General features: G+C 44.6%; 1 protein-coding gene and 1 long non-coding RNA gene across 5 annotated transcripts in view; one reads left to right on the forward strand and one right to left on the reverse strand.

Moving 5' to 3' along the window:
* Nucleotides 1-14,638, reverse strand: part of EDAR (ectodysplasin A receptor) — a 73,091-nt gene extending 58,453 nt beyond the window's left edge. For 2 of the 4 annotated variants that reach the window (NM_001398081.1, NM_001012611.2), the window contains exon 1: nucleotides 14,348-14,638. Coding sequence is in view for 2 of the 4 variants with exons in the window: in XM_015277862.4 (XP_015133348.1) it covers nucleotides 5,283-5,315 (33 nt within the window). In the remaining 2 variants the exon portion in view is untranslated. Of the gene's footprint in view, nucleotides 1-5,282; nucleotides 5,378-14,347 lie in introns of those variants that run through there. The other 2 variants (XM_015277862.4, XM_015277861.4) reach the window with 1 other exon arrangement.
* LOC107051982 lies at nucleotides 8,006-18,361 on the forward strand. The gene is made up of 2 exons (XR_001464011.4): nucleotides 8,006-14,919; nucleotides 18,086-18,361. It is a non-coding gene; the product is annotated as an uncharacterized LOC107051982 (long non-coding RNA).
* The last annotated feature ends 406 nt before the right edge of the window (nucleotides 18,362-18,767 follow it).

Here is an 18,767-nt window from a genome sequence, read left to right on the forward strand (position 1 = left end):
ATAAAGTCTCCTTCCCCCTGCCTGAACCCAACGCTTCCAAAACCACTGCTCACGTTCCCGCTGATCTTCATACAGCCCAGAGCAGGACCTTGGCATCTTTTTCTCCCTCCCTCCCATGTGCTGCAATCAACGTCCTCTGCTCTGTCTGCTCCTGGTGCAGAGCATTTCAAGGCAGGCTTTCAGCTCCTCCACAAACTCAAAGTGGCAAAGACACGCCGTGCACATGTTGCTTCTGCATCAAAATAATCCCAGCTGGAGCGCAGTCTCATCCAACTCACGCTCACCTGTCAAGGGCCTGATGCCACCAGGGCAATGCAGCATCATCAGCCTCTGTCCACAGTGGGCTGGGTAATGCTGAGATCATCTTTTAAAGTTAAATGTAAGAACTCATGTTTCTGATTTGTGAGCAGTGTGCCAACAGCTACCCTCTGGAAAAGGGACTCATCCAAGAACTAAGGACATACTGCCTGGTCGAGTAGGTCCCTTGGAATCATGCTGGTCAGGGGAAGCTCTTGGAAGAGGGCTCAGCCTCGCTGAATGCAGGGCTCCCTGTATGTGGAGGAAAAAATCATGCATATACCTTCAGTAGTGCATTCTGTAGCAAAACCATAGAACAGGAAGTGATTTAATCCAGTGACTATTTTCTTGAAGTAAATAAAGGGTTATAGAAGCAGCATTTCTGGAAGACAGACCTATCAACTGCACAAGAGCAACTGAGGAGCTACATTTCTTTTACAGCCTGTCTAAGATGTCACACTGTGCAGAGACCTGGGGGCATGTTTTAGTGATGTGCTTTAAACGGTGAAAAGCAAAAGCTAATTTGTCTCAAAAAAGGATGCAAGTAGGAAACTAGTTTAAAGGACACAGCTTTTGAGGGATAGCAAGTGCTTGTGTTTAATTGTGCTCAGGTCGCTTTCAGATTCAGTTTCTGGACATCTTGGCTCTTCCTTCTAAGACATTCACACAAACCCATGCATGTTCCTAAGTGCCAAATGTGTACATTGCTTCTCAGCTTCGACAACAAGTGACGGTTAATTAAAACCACGCACCACACACATCTTATCCTTTCATGACAAATGATCGCATTGATAGATGCATCATTTTTATATTATAGTTAATTTCATCAAAGCTAGACCCACCAGAGGGCAAAGGAAAGGGTAGCATTTTTATTTGTTACTAATAAGCTCTGTTGGCTACCTTTCTTCTACACCACTGACATATAATGGAAAGTGACCAAGACCACATACATTACATGTCAGTTAAAACCATTTCATTTTTTTATCGTGTCATGACATACTGGGTATACAAATCTTTAAAAATAAAGCTGTACTATCACTCTGTCTCTTGGCACCTCACGGTGATGTGAGTTTAAGGCTTTAAAGAAGCAATGACCGAGTTTCCCTGTTCTTCCATTCTACCCATTTTCCTTGCTCACCGTTAAACATACACAACTCCTCACCTGAATCCCTCAGGTCCTGTTTATCTCCTGCACATCTATTCCTGTTGTAGGAAGAAGCAAGAGCTGGATATAGAACTGCAAAATGGCTCTCCCTGACTTATGTGCCTAATAAAACAAAACTCTCCTAAAGGGACTAACATCAGTCCTTAAAACACGAAGACCAGATTTTGCTGCCCCCATTCAGAGAGCTGCAATTATCAGGCCTGCCATGAGGAAAGTGTATTCACACAGTTAGCAAAGTCTCCCAAATAAAAACCAAACTGTCTACAATTAAAGTGGTTTTTTGAAGTCTACCTTGAGCGTTCAGAAATATTATGATTCACATAGACTGTCTTTACTTCAAAGCCCTACAAAAGCCTGGAAATAAAAACCTAAGACTACCACATTCATGTCACCTATTACTCCTTCCCTGAAATTTGCCCCTACAACATCTTGTTCCTAAATTTCTGCTGTACTCTCCATTTGCTCTTTGAGGAACCGTTCTTGAATAGATTAAAAAGCACTGTGATTTGGTAAGAACTAAAGACTTGCATACGGGATATGGTAAGCACATTTCAGAGGAGTATATGGTTTCCATATATCAATTTATTATCGGAGTAGTAAGACACACTTTGAGTAAAATGGGACAACATCAAATGCTCACTCTGTTTAATTTGGAACAGGGAGCTCCTGTCTCTCAAGAGAGTGCCAAAACCACGGGGTTATTGGTATTTGTTAGATGGATTTCTTTTTTTGTTCATGTGGGTGTATATCCCCCAGCTCTAACCGGATCCCAAAGCAAACAGACAGAGCTTATGCAGCTGGAGAGTCATTTTTCTCCTTTCTCATTCACCTGTGTCCCTCATCCCTTCTCCCTAGCAGTCCTGCCCACCCAGAGGGTGCAGGGAGAAACATAATCCTTAGAGGTTTCATGATGCAAGCAGCCATGCTGGGGCTCCTGGTGAGCCTGTGAGTCTCTGAGAACTGCAGGTGGCAGAAAGGTCTTCGCAAATGTCGCTGGGGATGGCTTCAGCCACAGCTGGCAATCAGTCATAAGACACCAATCTGTTGGAAACCAACCCTCAACCACGCTGGTGCCCCTGGACCTGCCTGCCTTGTAACCCTTCCCAGTTTAAATATCCTAGGATAATCTTGAACATGTTTTCCCTAAGCAATTTCTCTGCTTCATCAGAGATCAGAGCCAGGGACCAGATCTGTGACAGGAGCAGTGTATGATGGACTTGAGTCCCCAGCCGTGGAGGCCACATTTAGTGGCAGCATCTTTGCTAATTGCCAGTGTCTGAAAAGAGCCTCAAAATGGAGACCTCAGAAGCCAGCACATGTGCCTTGGCCATGGCTCCAGCAAGGCTCCAGGGAATATCCTACACAGGAGGCTCCCTCTGAACACCAGCAGCACTTCTGCGTGGTGTGGGTGACAAAGCACTGGCACAGGCTACCCAGAGGCTGTGGGGTCTCCTCCATGGAGATCTCCAGCAACCACCTGGCCATGGTCCTGTGCATTTTGCTCTGGGTGGCCCTGCTGGAGATGGGGTGGGCCTGAGGGATCCCGAGGGCCCTGCCAGCCTCAGCCATTCTGGGATTCTGAAAACTGGTTGGGCACTCATCTTTGCTCTCCCCATAGTCTTTCCCAATGGTTTCCCTCCTTCTGTCCACTTCTCTCCCACAAACTACAGTACTACTACTGCTCTCTCTCTGCACAAAAGAGCCCCGTTGTGGTAACACAACAGTAGATGTCTCTGCCTGGCAGAGGAAAACATCCTCTTGTGTTTGAATTTCGGTTTGAAATCCTTCCCCCTGGGTAGCTGGGGAGCCCTGAGTCCCTGCTGGGGCAGCACGGCTGCACGCCACCCCCTGACAGGGCTCTCCAGCTCCTCCCTGTTGAAGCCTTCCTGGTTTATATCAGACAGTTCTCTTTCTCACTTAGACAGATGACTCCTAAACCCACCAACTGGGGCACCACCTGGGACAGGATTTGGAAACTGGGCTCCAGTTGGTACTCTAATGAAAATTTAAATATTTTAGATTGAGTGTTCCCCCCAGCCCCCTGCAGCCTGGCAAGTACACTAGCCACTAGGTAAGAGCAGGTTTTTTTTTTTCTCTGCAAAGAGTCACAGATACCTACAGGGATGGAAAGAAAATCCAGAAAACACAAGAACCAGTATAGGGAGCACTATGGGGAACACTCCAGGGAGCACTATAAACAGAGGAAGCTTCTCCAGGCACAGGAGGACATCAAGACCATGGCTCCTACATCCCAGCTGTGCAAAGGCTAAATATAAAAGCTCATCCACCATCAGCAGCAGGACTCACACATGATGTGCAGATCCATTTCTCCAACACAGCCTCGGCCAGGTAAAGCACGTCCAGAAGCACATGTTCAGGCATGCAAGGAACTCAGTGGATCTGAGCATAGGTGTTAAGGAATGTAGGCACCTCTGGGGTGAAGGGGCAGGCGAGCAAGGTTTCTATGGACCTAAATTTTAGACTTCCGCTTGTGTAGAGAGGAGTCTGAGGCACCCGAGTTCCTCTGTGGGATTAAGTCCACGAAGATAACCTAAAAGAAAGTTTCTGCTTCTCACCCCAGAGTGCTCCTGAATCAAAGATTCTGAGTGTCTGTTTGTTATTCTACAGACTTCTCACACACCCATCTCTAATTGCTCTTCTGTGATTAAGGAAAAGCGTTTCATCTGTATATATGAAAAAGGGTGAAAACTCTAGATGAAAAACATTGTGAAGTTCAGACAACTGTTTGTGAACTTTCATCTGTTCAGCAAAAACGGACGTGTCTATGCAGCTGAGCAGAGGTCTGAGTGCAACACTTGTTATATTAATCCAGCTAGCATCAGTAACAATAGGGAAAATGCCACAGATAACAGCTCTGCTTTTGTATGTATTTTTGGACTTCATTTGTTTGATTTAATTAACATGGCTTTTGCAGCCTGTGCCCAGGTTTTACCTTTTCTTTAATTTTTTGTCCAGTTCAGAAAGGACTCGGGCAACAGCAAATGAAAGCACAACACCAGCAGTCTGCTAAAATAAATGGCAAAAACATCCATGACATCAAGACTGAGGGAGCTTCTCAAGTCTTTGCATTCAAGTGCTGCCACCAAAATTGTTTCAAGAGGGATGAACAGAAATTTCTGAAGGAATAAAACAACTCCAAACACCACACTTTCCATTTTCTTTGCTTCTGTTTTAGAATTCCAGAACAAAAAGCCCTATGCACTTACAAAAAAAAAAAAAAACAAAAAAAAAACCTGCTTGCTTGATGTGGTAAGTACATACATCATTCTACCACTGGGTTTGGTGGTTTTTTTTGTCACTTTTTTTAAGGAAAAAGTTTGCCACTTATGCAGATCTCTGAAATTCTTCAGGGATGCTTGTATAATTAGGAAGATCTTAGTGAATTAATAAGCCAGAGTACTTTGTAAAAGTATTAAAATAATGTAAGTGAGAGTCACACCCAGGCTATGGTGTGGGTGAGCAATGCACGGAATTGAGCAAGGCTCTAACATATTGCTGAAAGCAAGCACTCTCTTCCAGAGCAGGCAGTAGCTTTACCAGGTGTTAGCCCATCATTTCTCAGTCCCAGACTTGTACCGTGATGCTGTACAAAACCTTTTTAGCCACTACAAACCACAACAAGTTCAAGATGTGACTCATGTCTAAGCTTTGACTGGCTCACTGTTACCAGCTTAGTCATTGCCAGCAGCCCTACATGCAACTGCTGATCCTGTGGCATCCTCAGCACAACCCCCTCCTATGGGAAAGCCCTGGTTAGTCAGCCTCACAGAAAGGTAGGGTATTGTGATATTTCTCTTACCATTGAGCCGCTTTGCTCTTCCTGCATTCCCATCTTAATCACTCTGCGAGCTGTTGGCCTTCTACGCTTTCTTTGTGTCTATGTAAATTCAGTGTTTGATGCTGCAGAGGCGGAGACAGTTTCTAAGTCAAGGGGCAGGTGTGAGTGAAGGGAGCAACCCAACAGCCAAACTATTTGAAAAAGAAACCTTTAATGTCTCATCAGCTCAGCACTTGAAAAAAAATAAGCCTTCATAACTCACCTTGAAAACTGGAAAAACAGGGTGTCTGGCTATAATTTAAGACATTAATAACAAGGCGATATTGCCATTCCCTGACATATTTTGACTTCAGCACAGCAAAGTGGTATCTTAAAAGCTGAGGCTGGTAATTAATACGTGAAACACTGTCAGTGACAGAGAAACTACAGAACAGCTGGTTTGTTTCTCATTCACTTCAAATCTCACATTTTCATTCACAGTCCAAATTTCAACATTTTGAGAAAAGAGCCCGGGCTAAATTGAAGAGCGTGTCTGAAGAAAGTTTTCTTTTGCTTTGTTGAGCAGACATGCTGACAAGTAGCTTGGCCTGACTAGAAATTGGAGAATACTTACAGTACAGTACTGTTGCGACTTTACAGACTGACCACGGTCTTCACAATTATTCAGCTGCTACCACGAGCACCCCTGAAACTGCACCCTGAAGACTTGAAAGCCCAATTAATAAAAAGCTTGAGGAAGAAGTATTTTTTACCTGCAGCCTTTCCACAACAAAGCAAGAACACACTGCACCATGAGGGCACGTAGGGCAATATCAACTGTCTGAATTGCCACAATCTTATTTCCCTGTTCCAGAAAAGACTTTTAAGCATGGAATTAAAGTCTGGTCTTAAAGACGGATAGGAGCTCACTTGCCCTCTGTGGGACTATTTGCCTGTTTGAAGTTGTGTGTGTACTTACACACTTGGCTGTTTAAGTCAGGATATATAATAAGCAGTCAGATAAAGCCTCTGCACATGCATCTTTACATCCATCGTAGAGATCCCAGTAAGAAACCAGAAGTCAAAATGTATTTAAAATTTCCTATTGGACTTGTTCTTTCTGCTGAAATAATCGACTGTTGAGACTCTTGCCTCATCTAGAACTCTTTATGGTACTTGTAGATAGATGGGCAAATGCAGGCATCCTGCTCCTTACGCCTTCAAAGCTATCACGTAAAGATAACAGTGTTTTCTTTTAATCTTTTTTTCATTACTGAATATTATGCTTACAACACTCCTGCTTTGCTACAGATGGTTTCCTGTTGTTTCTGCCAAATGTGAAATAGCAATAAAACTTGAAAAGGTTTTGATGCTGTCACTGCATGAAAAATTGCATCTACGAAAGTAAATTAAATATGAGCCATAGCCTTTAATTGCTTTAATCTTACTTGGTAAGTGAACTTTTTTACCCCCACCTCCAACTCAAAGCTTCCGATAACATGACCTGAAGGGAAAAATACAGCTATGTATTTTAGTCAGGTAGAAAGCCTTCATTAACAAAAGCAAAAAAGAGGAAGGGGAAGTTGATAATTCTCATGTCCAGACCAACCAAACAGCCACCAACTCCAACTAACAAGAGCAGTGCCTTTGGCTCTGCATCATAAAATATGTAAAGTTGTTTCTGTTAGAAGACAGCAGAGTTCCTGTTTTCAGTGCTATAATAAGGAGATCTATCATCTTAGCAGACAAATTACTAGAAAATGGCTTACATACTCCCAAGGGAACAGAGCCTTTGCTCCTTGCGTGGGCAAATCTCGGTGAACTCAGTGACAGCTTTACTTGAATGCGAAAATAGTATTAAGCAGCACTTCAAAGGAAAACTGAATTTTATACATAACTTATATAATGGGGAAAACTGCTAATGTTCCCTGTAGGCATAAATTCAGTGTTGTATGGGAGAAGGACTACAGCAAAGTGTTTTACCTGCAAAGGCACGAGACGGGCACATTACTTACAACAACAAATGAGCTACAAGGGCGCTCTCAAATTTCTGCCAATAGTTGACTGGCACCCCATCAGGACAGTCATTTTCTAGAAAACAACAGTGAGAATTTAACCACATCCTTCTCCCAACAAGGTAAGGCTGTCTTCACTGCCATGGATCTGTCTATACAAGCACTGAGGGCAGAGGCAAAAAAGAGTAAATACTAGAAACTGCTGTCATTTTGAGTGTATTTGTCTGTCTGTTGCTGTGCTCACAAGGCCTGCTATCTCAGGGCTCTGCAGCACAAAAAACAAGCGCTCTGTGTTACACTGGAGATTTGGCAAGCACCCATTTCTGCGGGAAGAAAGCATGTAACTGTAGTCTCACCTGACCGAGACATCAGCTTCACAGCTGCTCAGCCCTCTCCTGTTCCTTACTGGGGACTGATTTGATACCTGTTCACTGCAAGAAGCGATTTGCTCATGGTGGAAGAAGAAGCTGGCGGGAATCCTGTTTCCCTTGACTCGTGCTGACTTTCCTTGCTCTGCAGGCTGGGATTGAAAAGCTGAGGCAGAGGTGACGCTGTGGGCAGCAGCTAGTGGAAAATGTGTGCAGTCATGCAGCTGCAACCACGTGGATGTGGCTCACCCACGTGCTGTGTCCCTGGGACATCTCTTCAGGGTGCCCCCCGGCATTTCCCCATGCCAAGATCCTGCACCAGAGATACTGCTCAGGGGTTTAGTTTGACTTCCACTTATGCTAAATTAAAAGCAGCTTTGTACAAGCTCTGAGTACCCCACAGCTATGGACAAATCCCAGTACTTTGTCCCAGCCGTGGTCACTGTGTAGCTTTGGGGCAGGCAGGGTACAGCGCTGTTTGGGCCTGTGAGGCTGACATGCTGGGCCTGCTGCCCTTCCTGAGGGATGATGCCAGTCTCTGCTGGCTGTTAAACCAGTGCCATTTTCCCTGGGCCAAGGAACTGCCCATGGACAAGAAAATGCTTCCTCTTTTGCAGCATAGCCCACGTACATCTAGACAGTAGGTGACCACCAGATACTGGCATGTAGGCCCCATTTGAAGGGCTGCTGACAGTCCTGGGGAGTCTCCTGTCAGCTTCGCTGGGAAGCAGATCAAGCCCCTGCACGTTTCTTTCTTCCTTTCTTAACAGTTTTGCTGTTTGGACATCAGCTGAATTATTCGCACCTTTCACATTCAGTTAAATACCACAAAATGCTAGTGCAGGACTTTTCTCATAACCGGTTAGAAACCGTGATAGAAAACACAACCCTGCCGCATCAGAGATGTTCTCCATATACCACACTGGATTTGCATCTAGGTTTCCTTGTTGCTAGCCAGTGCCATCTGTTATCTGTTTTGTTCTGCTTGTGAAAAATAGTAATTTCTGAAAATTTAGAGACAGGAATGAACAATGGCTTTTTCCTTTGTATTTTATGTCCCAAAGAAACCAACTGTATCTACATATGCACACAAAAATATACCCCTTCACTTGGCAGTACGCTAGCATATGCTTCTTCTATATGGAAAATTTAAAGAGACAAGGCCCGTCAAGGGGAAATATTTGAACGTAATGAAATAAATCTGCGCCCCACAATGCTTGGATACTCAGTTCTGCTTTTGTCTCCCTTGGAGAGTGCTGACGCTCAGACTTGGTGACAGATTAAGCAGTGACAGCTGAGATAGTTCCTGCCCTCAGCTGTGTGCTCTGCCCCTTGCTTGGAAATTACTGCCCTCCCACTGCCAACACAACTGAACGCTTTGTGGATTTCAGACTGCCAGACTTCACGTGAACCTTGTCTCACGACATTTTGCCAGCCTGTAAACTCCTGTGGTTAGCAGGCGAAGCACTGAGCTGTGCCGACCGCACAGGTGGAAAAGGCTGAGAAAGCAAGGGGGGCCCAGGCCGGGCAGCAGCAGCAGCCCACGCAGAGCTCCCATCTATTTATGGAAATACAGAAGTGTTGAGCTTGGGGGACCCATTGTCACCGACTACCCCCTGAGCAAAGAAATGGGAAAATCTCAAGTGACAAAGAGAGAACACATCTTCAGCCTTTTCTCGGGGCTTTTGGTTTTTTGGTTGATTAATTTATATTTTTTCTTTTGAAACTGTGCTTCAGGGACACTATGAAAATATGCTCAGCACTGACTAAACTCTGTTCCTTTGAGGTCTATTGCATATTTTTATTTTTCTAAGAAAAGAAATTGTAGTTAGCATGGTAATTTTGAACTCCTCTTAGTTATAGATGCTAAATTTCAGTCCCATGTTTGAGGATGCTGTCTGTTTCACAGTTCTCAACTACAGCAGGCTATGAACCACCATCAGGTAATTTAACAGAGTCTGCCATTTTAGCCCTTCACCTAGCCTGTTCCTTATATTTCTGCTGTTTTTCTCTTCCAAGATGTGTGATCTGGATGCACAGGGTCTGCCCGTCTCCTTCTTTTCAGTGACAAGCCAATTTCTGCAAAGGACCAATTTATCAGCTATTAATATGCAGACATTCTTCCCTCCTCAGTCCTCCTCCCAAGCAGCAGAGCATGTATACATTCAAGAGAGAAAAATGGGGCATGTCATAGAAATGCATTCTGGTCTGGATAATTGTAAATATTGAATCCTGAACTATTAAAATGGTTCTTGCTTAAGATTAAAGGAAAAATCTTGATAGTCAATCTGCAAATAATTGTATGCTGCTTAACTGGCACTTCAGTAGTTTTCTTTTGTGATATATCTGAAGGAAGAGATGGATGCACTGTCAGAATTAAAAGTTCTCTCGGTACTTGTCCATATGTTTTTGCTTTGGTCCCCAGACTGTTATACTGCTGAACAGAGGGTAGAGACTGATGTAACAGAACTTAGTATACAACACAACCTCTAGGGAAGGTGGGAAAAAAAGTGAATCTCTCCAAGGTTCCGTAGTACCAAAGATCTGTCTTGGACTTAGATTCAGCCAAGTTTTGCAACACCATGTCCTGGCTGTAATGCCTAATGAACCAGAGGCTCATTAACACGAGCTACAGGGGATGTACATCCATCAGTATTTCCACAGCAAAGACGGTGAGAAACTGGAGCTCATATATCTTTATACACCAGGCTTCAGCAGGGAAGCACATATTCCACTCAAGATCAGTTGGGAAGGGTTGGATGCTGTAGGTTTGCAAAAAGGCTCATCATGGCCTTCAAGATCAAAAGGGTCTCAGGCCTACCAGTATTTCAGGATGCCGCAAGCGTAGTCAAGATAAGCATTATAAACTGTTACAGTTTTCTTCCAGTATCTCTAGTGGCCATGGATCGTATCCAACTAACATTCCCAAAACACAGTTTACACCACATGTGTTTATTATCATAGCAGCTGTTGAAGCCCCTGGGTGGTTGGGCCATGGAAAACCTCCTAACCCTGTGAGCACAGCAATTTGGCAAGGGCCAGCTCAGATACCACCAAACATGGGAGAGCTGTGGGGCAAGGAACAAGACCAACATCCAGCTTCTGAAAAAGCCTTTCCACCATAAAACTGACAGTACTCTGGCAGGCTCTTCTGCTGTGTAAATCCTTACCAGCCCAAAAAGGAAATGAGCAACATTCAAGGCACTGAATCCAAAAAAGCTCAGTTCTGCAGAACCAAGACTGAAAATGAATAAATGCTAGAAACTCTATGAAATCCACCAAGGACTTTGCTATTGATTTTGCAGTGCAGATGGTCAGACATTAGGGCAATGTGGTAATGTGAAACCTGTTGGTACATTCATGGTGGATGATTCAGACAGAGCATTTTGGATTAACTTCATGGAATACCACTTCTGACAGCTGAAAACCAGCACTCAAAAGCATCAGATCAGGAGGATGTGGCCCTGACTCTGTCTCCACAGAGACTTGAAAATCCACTGGCAAAGCTTTAACTTCTTTAAAAAACAATAGCAGATAATGCTTTAAAATAGTCTTTGTTTATCTTTTATTCTTTTGTTTCTAATGAGCTCTTTATGAATTTGAAAATAACTTCCTCTCCACTTTTGTTCTGATTTCCATGGTGGGAAAAAACAGAAAGATCTGAGCTACATCAAGTCAAAAGAAATGCATGCAACATTATCATGGCTCAGGAAGCAGCGTTTGATCACTGAGCATTGCCACAGAGCCAGCAGGAGCTGGGCACACCAGCCTTATGGGAGCTCTGCCATTGACTGCATGGGCCCAGAAACTCAAGTTTGTGTTTTGTAGAATTGGATGAGCTATAAATCAAATAATAGAACAACAAGTTCCTTGGCCTCCAAATAATACTTGGATGCCCTGCTGTGTGAACACAGGTTCTTAGCTTTCCGGGAAAAGTACGGCCAAGTACTTTGCCCACACAGTGACCACAAAGGCAGAACAATAATATCTACAGAGGAGGATAGTCATATATATCATATGTTTTCCAATGAGATAAATCTCTGTTAAGGATTAGACAGCAGTTAAAAAAGGATTTATCACCTAGGAATACATGTGATAAGATCTCTCTGATTTTGCAAACAGCTTTCTGTCCAAACGACTCACTGGCCAGAACATTTTCGTGTATTCGGAAGGAAGTGTTTTCCTCGCCAACAGCTGTTGCTCCAGGAGGTGAAAAGAAGCACCTGTTATCTTCTGAAGGCATCATAAAAAAAAAAAAAAAAAAAAAAAAGAAAAAAAAAAAAAAGAAAAACACTGGGCCTTGAGGGTCAGGAGAACTCCAGAAGGCAGAAAAGATCTGGTTTGGAGAACAACCCCAAGGAAGAAAACAGATCTACCCCAGCTCCTCACAAATGACTCATGCAGGGTGTGGCCTTGCTGGAACCTCTTCGTTTACTCTTCCATAGACAGAAGCTCATGTTGTGATTTATCTGCCTTTTAGCTGAGAAGAGAAGCGGCATAGATGCTATCTGATACCCAGTTCCATCCTAGTGCAGTTAAAGGAAACAACTCTGCTAAGGATATTAGAGGGGAATTCCTCTACCGATGACAACATGAGAAAAACATTATCTTAATATTAATCTTATCTTCAAAAGCTTATGCTGCTATTTTTTTGAAAACTGAGACTTGGACCATTTATCTAGTGCAACTAAATGGATTCGATTAGAAACTGTAGACATGTCAAAATACTCTAGTCCTCCAGGAAATGTCACCCTTACACGTAAAGCTGCCATGTTCCACATGAAGCCATTTCCAGAGGAATGCTAAACACCATTACAGTACAATTCCATTCAGCTCAACATTTTCAGTGAGGCGATTTCCACTGCATACAGTTCAGTATGATCCCTCAAAAACGACCACCTCAAAGTCTGACATGAAAAATTAAAATGTCACATGTTTTCCATCAAGGTGCAATAGAGACAAAAAAAGCCTCTTTGTGGCAGCAGGTTTCTGTAAAATCTATCTTTATTTGAAAAAGAAAAAAAAAAAAAGCATACTGTCTTTTTCTGGGCACGTTCTTATTCCCACCTGAACTCCCTGTTGGGCTCAGGCTACATTTTATAGGAACAGCAACATACCAGTGTTGTACCCTGGCAGCCAAAAGAGCTGGGCCAACCTTTGGAAAGAGTTTCAGCTGTCAGATACGGTTGGACTAGATCTTCTTGTAGGTCCTTTCCAACCTTGTGAATCTATGATTCTATGATACCTGCAGTGAAGCTTGGGTTCGCAGGAGAAATTGTGAGTGGTGTGGAGCCAGACTGGCTGCTGATGAAAACTATATTTTCTTCATCTGATTGTTTTCTCTTTGCATTTCAAAATTCGTTTCTTACTCACATTGCTCTTCAGTAGAGGATGCCTAGACTTCTTTTCATTTTTTACATCTTAGTTCTGACAGAGAAGGAAGGACCGAGTAATGCTGATCACAGACATGGATTTTGACTTCATTTTGCACAATTAAATTAATTTCCTTTTAAAATTCATCATCACCCATGGTTGTTTGTTGGGTTTTTTTTTTTTTTTTTTTTCCATAGGGATGCCAGACATTTCAAACATTTGACCTAAATGTTTCAAGATTCATCATGCAAAATAGCAATTCGCTACATGGTCTCCCTCCTCTTCTGTAGAGGAGTAGCAGCAGTAGCCATAGGCCTCACCTGTTCCAACAAATAGCTGCTGTAGGTGTGGAAGCTTTCCTTGTAGCTGCAGGCGTACAAAGAAGTTTTGGGTGGTACCCCTAAGCTCCTGGGTACCATTGCACTAGATAAGGTGCACAGGGAATAGATCTGAAGCGCTACCCAGTGCCCCACTGTGCAACATCTAAAATGTCACAGTTTGCAAAAATGACAACATGCCTTCTCTCGGGTATACAAGCGCCCTTTCTGCTAATCCACAGCACCAGTGCTGTAACCGTGGCAGCAGACAACCAGCTCAGTACCAGCAGCAGCCACAAACATGCAAAGCACACAAGGGCCGCTTGGCTCTGCTGCTGAGGTGGGTGTTAGCCCAGGCTGAGCAATCTGCTCCCACAGAGGCAGCTGAGGTGGGCATGTAAAGCTCCTCAGGTACTACAGGTACAGGGCACGGTGCCCGGAGCGGGTAGGCTTTCAGCTGCAGACCTCAGTCCCTCAGTAGTCATACAGCAAGGCTGAGGAAGCAGGGGAAATAAAAATCGGCATGCTACAAACATGTATTCACATGCACGCGCAGCCAGCCTCCACGCTGCCGCTGCTGTGGTATCTGGTCGTCATTTCCAATGTGTAGCAACAGTGTAAAATGTACAGGCAAAGTAGTTTGCAACATTAACATGAAACCCAAACCAGCGGTCCCCCCATCCTCTGGAGAAATGCGTACCTCCACTTGTGTGAAAAGGTTCACTGGGCTCACTCAGATCTGTGAGCAGGTCAGAACACTGAGATTCCTTGTAATAAATACACCTAAAGCACTCTGAATCAAAGATGCTACCAAGATCTCCAGCTACTTTCTGGAATCCACAGGAAAACAAAACAAAACAAAACAAATCAAAGCAGTTCTTTACTGCTGGGAGCAGAGAAACTCACAGAACAGTTTCTCCTAAGCCCACAGAGTTTCCAGTCGGAGTCCCGGCGATAGTCCTGCGCCACAGCAGGTCCGCAGGGAGCCGCACCAGCTCTGGGGACGGATGGCACACCGCCCGACGCCAGCCTACCTCACAGACGGGGTCGCCACCACCGCAGCCCGGAGGTGAGGTCCTCCCGCAGGCACAAGGCTCGGGGCGAGCGCTCGGACGGGCTCTCACAGGTGCCGAGGCTCGGGCACAGCCAGCACGCGTGTCCCCTCCTCACGGAGCTCGGCATGTATGTCCTCAACAGGATCCCAGGGGTCTCCGGCCCGCCGAAGCCCTCAGCTGTCACCGGGCGCTGCCTTCGCAGGCTCGGAAGGCTTCCCAAGAACAACTCCTTGGCTGCTTGCTCTCTGCTGGAGAAGTTTTGCGAACTGCAGGGAACGGGACAGGGCTTCGGTCTGAGAAAACTCGCCTACCCCACCTAGAGGTGCGGGGCGACCAGGCGCCCAGCATCCCCTCCCGTCCGCCTGCTCCTCTCCGGCTGGATTGGGGTTTTACTCGGGAGTAGCAAAAGAAGTGGCTTCTGCCAGCTCTGTCTTGTAAAGGGGAGGCAGAGCCCGGGGCGTGGAGCAAGGAAACGTTTCTGGAAGGTGTCTGGGATAGAAGGAACGGGGAGAAAATCTACTGATCGAACTGGTTTCCATCTGCAAATGCCGGTATGTCAAAATCAAACTTGTGCACAAACGGATTAGACGTCAGGGGGACGTTTATCACTGAGAGGGCGGTGAGGCACTGGCTTGGGCTGCCCAGAGATGGCCCATTGCTAGAGGCATTCAAGGCCAGGCTGGATGGGGCCGTGGGCAGCCTGAGCTGGTGGATGGTCTAGAGGTTGGCAACCCTGTCCATGGTAGGGAGATTGGAAACGGATGATCTTTGAGGTCCCTTCCAACCCAAGTCATTCTATGATGCTATGAACGTCTTGATTTTGAGGGAATTTTGAACGACTTCCAGAGATTTCCCTCCCTCACTTTCCTGTTCTTCAGCAAAACGTTTGGGAGCCCCAGACTTCCTGCAGGATGACACCATTGGGCAGCCTGGGAGACCTCAAAAATCAACGGGTCCCCTGGAGCTACGGGCAGCTCAGGGCATGCACAGCTCCCTCTTGCTTTTAGAAAACTCTAAAATAATCACCCTGGTGTTTTTCAGCTACCTTTCTAATCCACTGATTCCTTTCTTCCAAAAAAAAAAAAAAAAAAAAAAAGGAAAAAAAAGAAAAAAAAATATTCTTACAATGTTGAAATTTTTGACAGGTTGCAAATTCTAGCTGTCAGCTAGCTGTGCTTGAGGGAATGCCAGTTATTTCTGCAGAACCGGTGCTCCCTAAAATCAGGAAATGTGAAATAACTCACCCAGATAACATTATTTAACATTGAGGTGAAAATAAGATTAAAAAAGAAACAGCCAACCAACCAACCAACCAAACAAACAAGCAAAAAAAACCAAAACACCTGCAAATGGAGTGCAACTAATACAGTTAACCCAGAGGTTGTAACATATCAACATTGCAGCCAGATTTGTGAGCACTTAACATCTGGTGTGGAAAGTTGACAGTGGTAGGTAGATCAGTGAAAAATATATTTTAGGGGAAATCTTTCAGTGATGTAAGGATAGAAGATTCATAAAATCTGTATATTATGTATATATGTAGATGATAGGTAATATAGATAATATTAAGAGATATAATAGATATTAATTAATATGATCTATTATGTATTATCTCTATATATAGTAAAATAGATATAGATATAGATTATATATTGTGACTTTGGTCACAACAACCCCAGGCAACCCTACAGGCTTGGGGAAGAGTGGTTGGAAAGCTGCCTGACAGAAGGGGACCTTGGTGTACTGATGGACAGTCGGCTGAATATGAGCCAGCAGTGTGCCCAGGTGGCCAAGAAGGCCGATGGCATCCTGGCTTGTATCAGGAACGGTGTGGTGAGCAGCACTAGGGAAGTCATCCTGCCCCTGTACTCGGCATTGGTGAGGCCTCACCTTGAGTACTGTGTTCGGTTTTGGGCACCTCAGTACAGAAGGGACATTGATGTGCTGGAACAGGTCCAAAGAAGGGCAACAAGGCTTGTGAAGGGCTTGGAGAATATGCCCAATGAGGAGAGAATGAAGGAAGTGGGGCTGTTTAGTCTGGGGAAGAGGAGTCTGAGGGAAGGTGTTATTGCTCTCCTCAAATACCTGAAAGGTGCTTACAGCGAGAGCGGGGCTGGTCTCTTCTCACTGCTGGCAGGTGACAGGACAAGGGGAAATGGCCTTAAGTTGCGCCAGGGTGAGTTTAGGTTGGATATCAGGAAAAACTTCTTTACAGAAAGGGTTGTTAAGCAGGCCTGTTTCCTGAGGAAACAAGGTTCATGTGTTTTTGAATGATATGTGTGAAGAAGTCTGTAGCAATACGTTGCTAGTTAAAGATGGCTGTACCCAGTTTGTTGCCCAAATCCAAGAAAAGCACCACATGAATGCACCTTATGAGAAAGCAACAATTACATGTGGAGCAAGACCTCACACATTCTCCAGCCACCCAAAAAGCATACATCTCAGACCACACAAGTCAGTCAACCCACAAGACACAAATCAGGATTCATTAGTTGAGTTACAGTACTTCTGGAGCAAGATGTTTGTCTGAGGATGGTTTATCACATCATGGATCTGAAGGGTGCCAGAGGATTTTATGTTTTTACATATTTAGACTAAAGTGTGCTATTTTTCATTCTGTTTCTCCCTGTCCCAGTTTCTAAGCAGGAAAAAATCAAAACCCACCACCAGAATGTGCTCTCAGCGACCTGACAGCCCTCATGTCAGAGGGAATGCATAGAAGGGGCACATCATAGAATCATAGAATCACAAGGTTGGAAAGGACCTGCAAGATTATCTAGTCCAACTCTTCTCCTATCACCGTTACTACCCACTAAGCTACTAAACCATATCTCGTAGCTCCTCATCCAGATGCCTCTTGAACACTACCAGGGACAGTGACTCTGCCACCTCCGTGGGCAGGCCATTCCAGTGCCTGACAATTCTCTGACAGAAAAGGTTTTTCCTTATGTCTAATTTAAATGTCCTCTGGCACAATTTGTGGCCATTTCCTCGGGTTCTGTTTGTTGCCTGGGAGAAGAGGTCAAACCCTTCCTCATCACACCCTCCCTTCAGGAAGTTGTAGAGAGCAATGAGGTCTCCCCTGAGCCTCCTCTTCTCCAAACTGAACAATCCCAGCTCCCTCAGCTGTTCCTCATAAGGCCTGTGCTCCAGATTCTTCACCAGTTTCATTGCCCTCCTCTGGACACATCACTGTAATATTCCTTAGGTTCGTTCTAAGGGCCTGTGTCTTCCCTTGAGTCAGGCAAGTCCAACCACAGGCTACGCGCACCCAGCCAAGCCCCTCCTGCGGGCCACCCACTGCCACACACCATCATGGTGATGGCTCTTCCCTGCCGAGTAGCCCATCCCAGCCCCAGGAGAGCGCTCATTGCTCAGCAGCAACCAAACATCGGAGTGCTATTAGCATTGTCTCGACTGAAACCAGGACAGGGGAAGGCTCATTGCAGTGCTGACTCAAGTTATGGCAAATAATTGTATGTATTTTGATACACTGGCTAAACACAGCCCTGTGAACAGAGAAAAATACACTGCCATGCTTTCTGCTGTGAAAAATGAATTCGAGAACAGGTTTTAAGACCACAAAAAAATCATCAATTTACATTTGCAACTCAATTTTCAATTGATGTAAGTATGCTACCTTTAAATTTTCAAATGGAATATGTAGAGTTGCAGTCAGATATTCAACTCAAAAATGTTATCATGTCTCTTTACCAGACTCCTGTAAGTCCTCTGTTAGCAGAGAGAAATATCCCTCACTTCACAGTGCACGTATTTGTGAAACAACTGTTTTCAAGGATGAAGCACAGGAAGAGTAAGATTTCGGCAACAATCTCTGATGAACACCTGGAGAGCTCACTGAGGACTGCAGCCACTGCCATTGAACCTGACTGATGCATCAGAGTCACAAAAACAGGGTCATGTATCCCACCAGCGTTCTGCTTTTGTTGCTCTCATTATTTTAATGTTTTAATAAAAATATTAAAAATTAAACTGTTTTGTTATTTATATATTAACACATTGTTTATTTTACAAGGGCTGCTCTGAAAGTAATGCCTCCTATGTTATGATGTTGGCCCACAACATCAGAGGCGGATGTTGGTGGTATGGCAGTAGAGGATGAACCTTCCCATCAGTATCCCATTACATGTTGTTGCTGTGTGACAGATAGCAGCAGAGGGGCACTCCGACACAAATGCCTGGGATGTTGTGTATTGAGCGTGTATGGAGCAAGGCTGTCATTTAATTCCTCTATGTGGAAAAAATGGCACCTGTTGACATTCACTGGTGCTTGCTGAACGTTTATGGAGACCAAACAGTGGATGTGAGCACAGTGAGGTGGTGGGCGGTGCGTTTACAGCGGTGGTGATAGTGACAGTGGGTCACCTCCATTGGTGCA

The sequence above is a fragment of the Gallus gallus genome, chromosome 1 (genome assembly GCF_016699485.2).
Source record: "Gallus gallus isolate bGalGal1 chromosome 1, bGalGal1.mat.broiler.GRCg7b, whole genome shotgun sequence".
NCBI classification, from domain to species: Eukaryota; Metazoa; Chordata; class Aves; order Galliformes; family Phasianidae; genus Gallus; species Gallus gallus.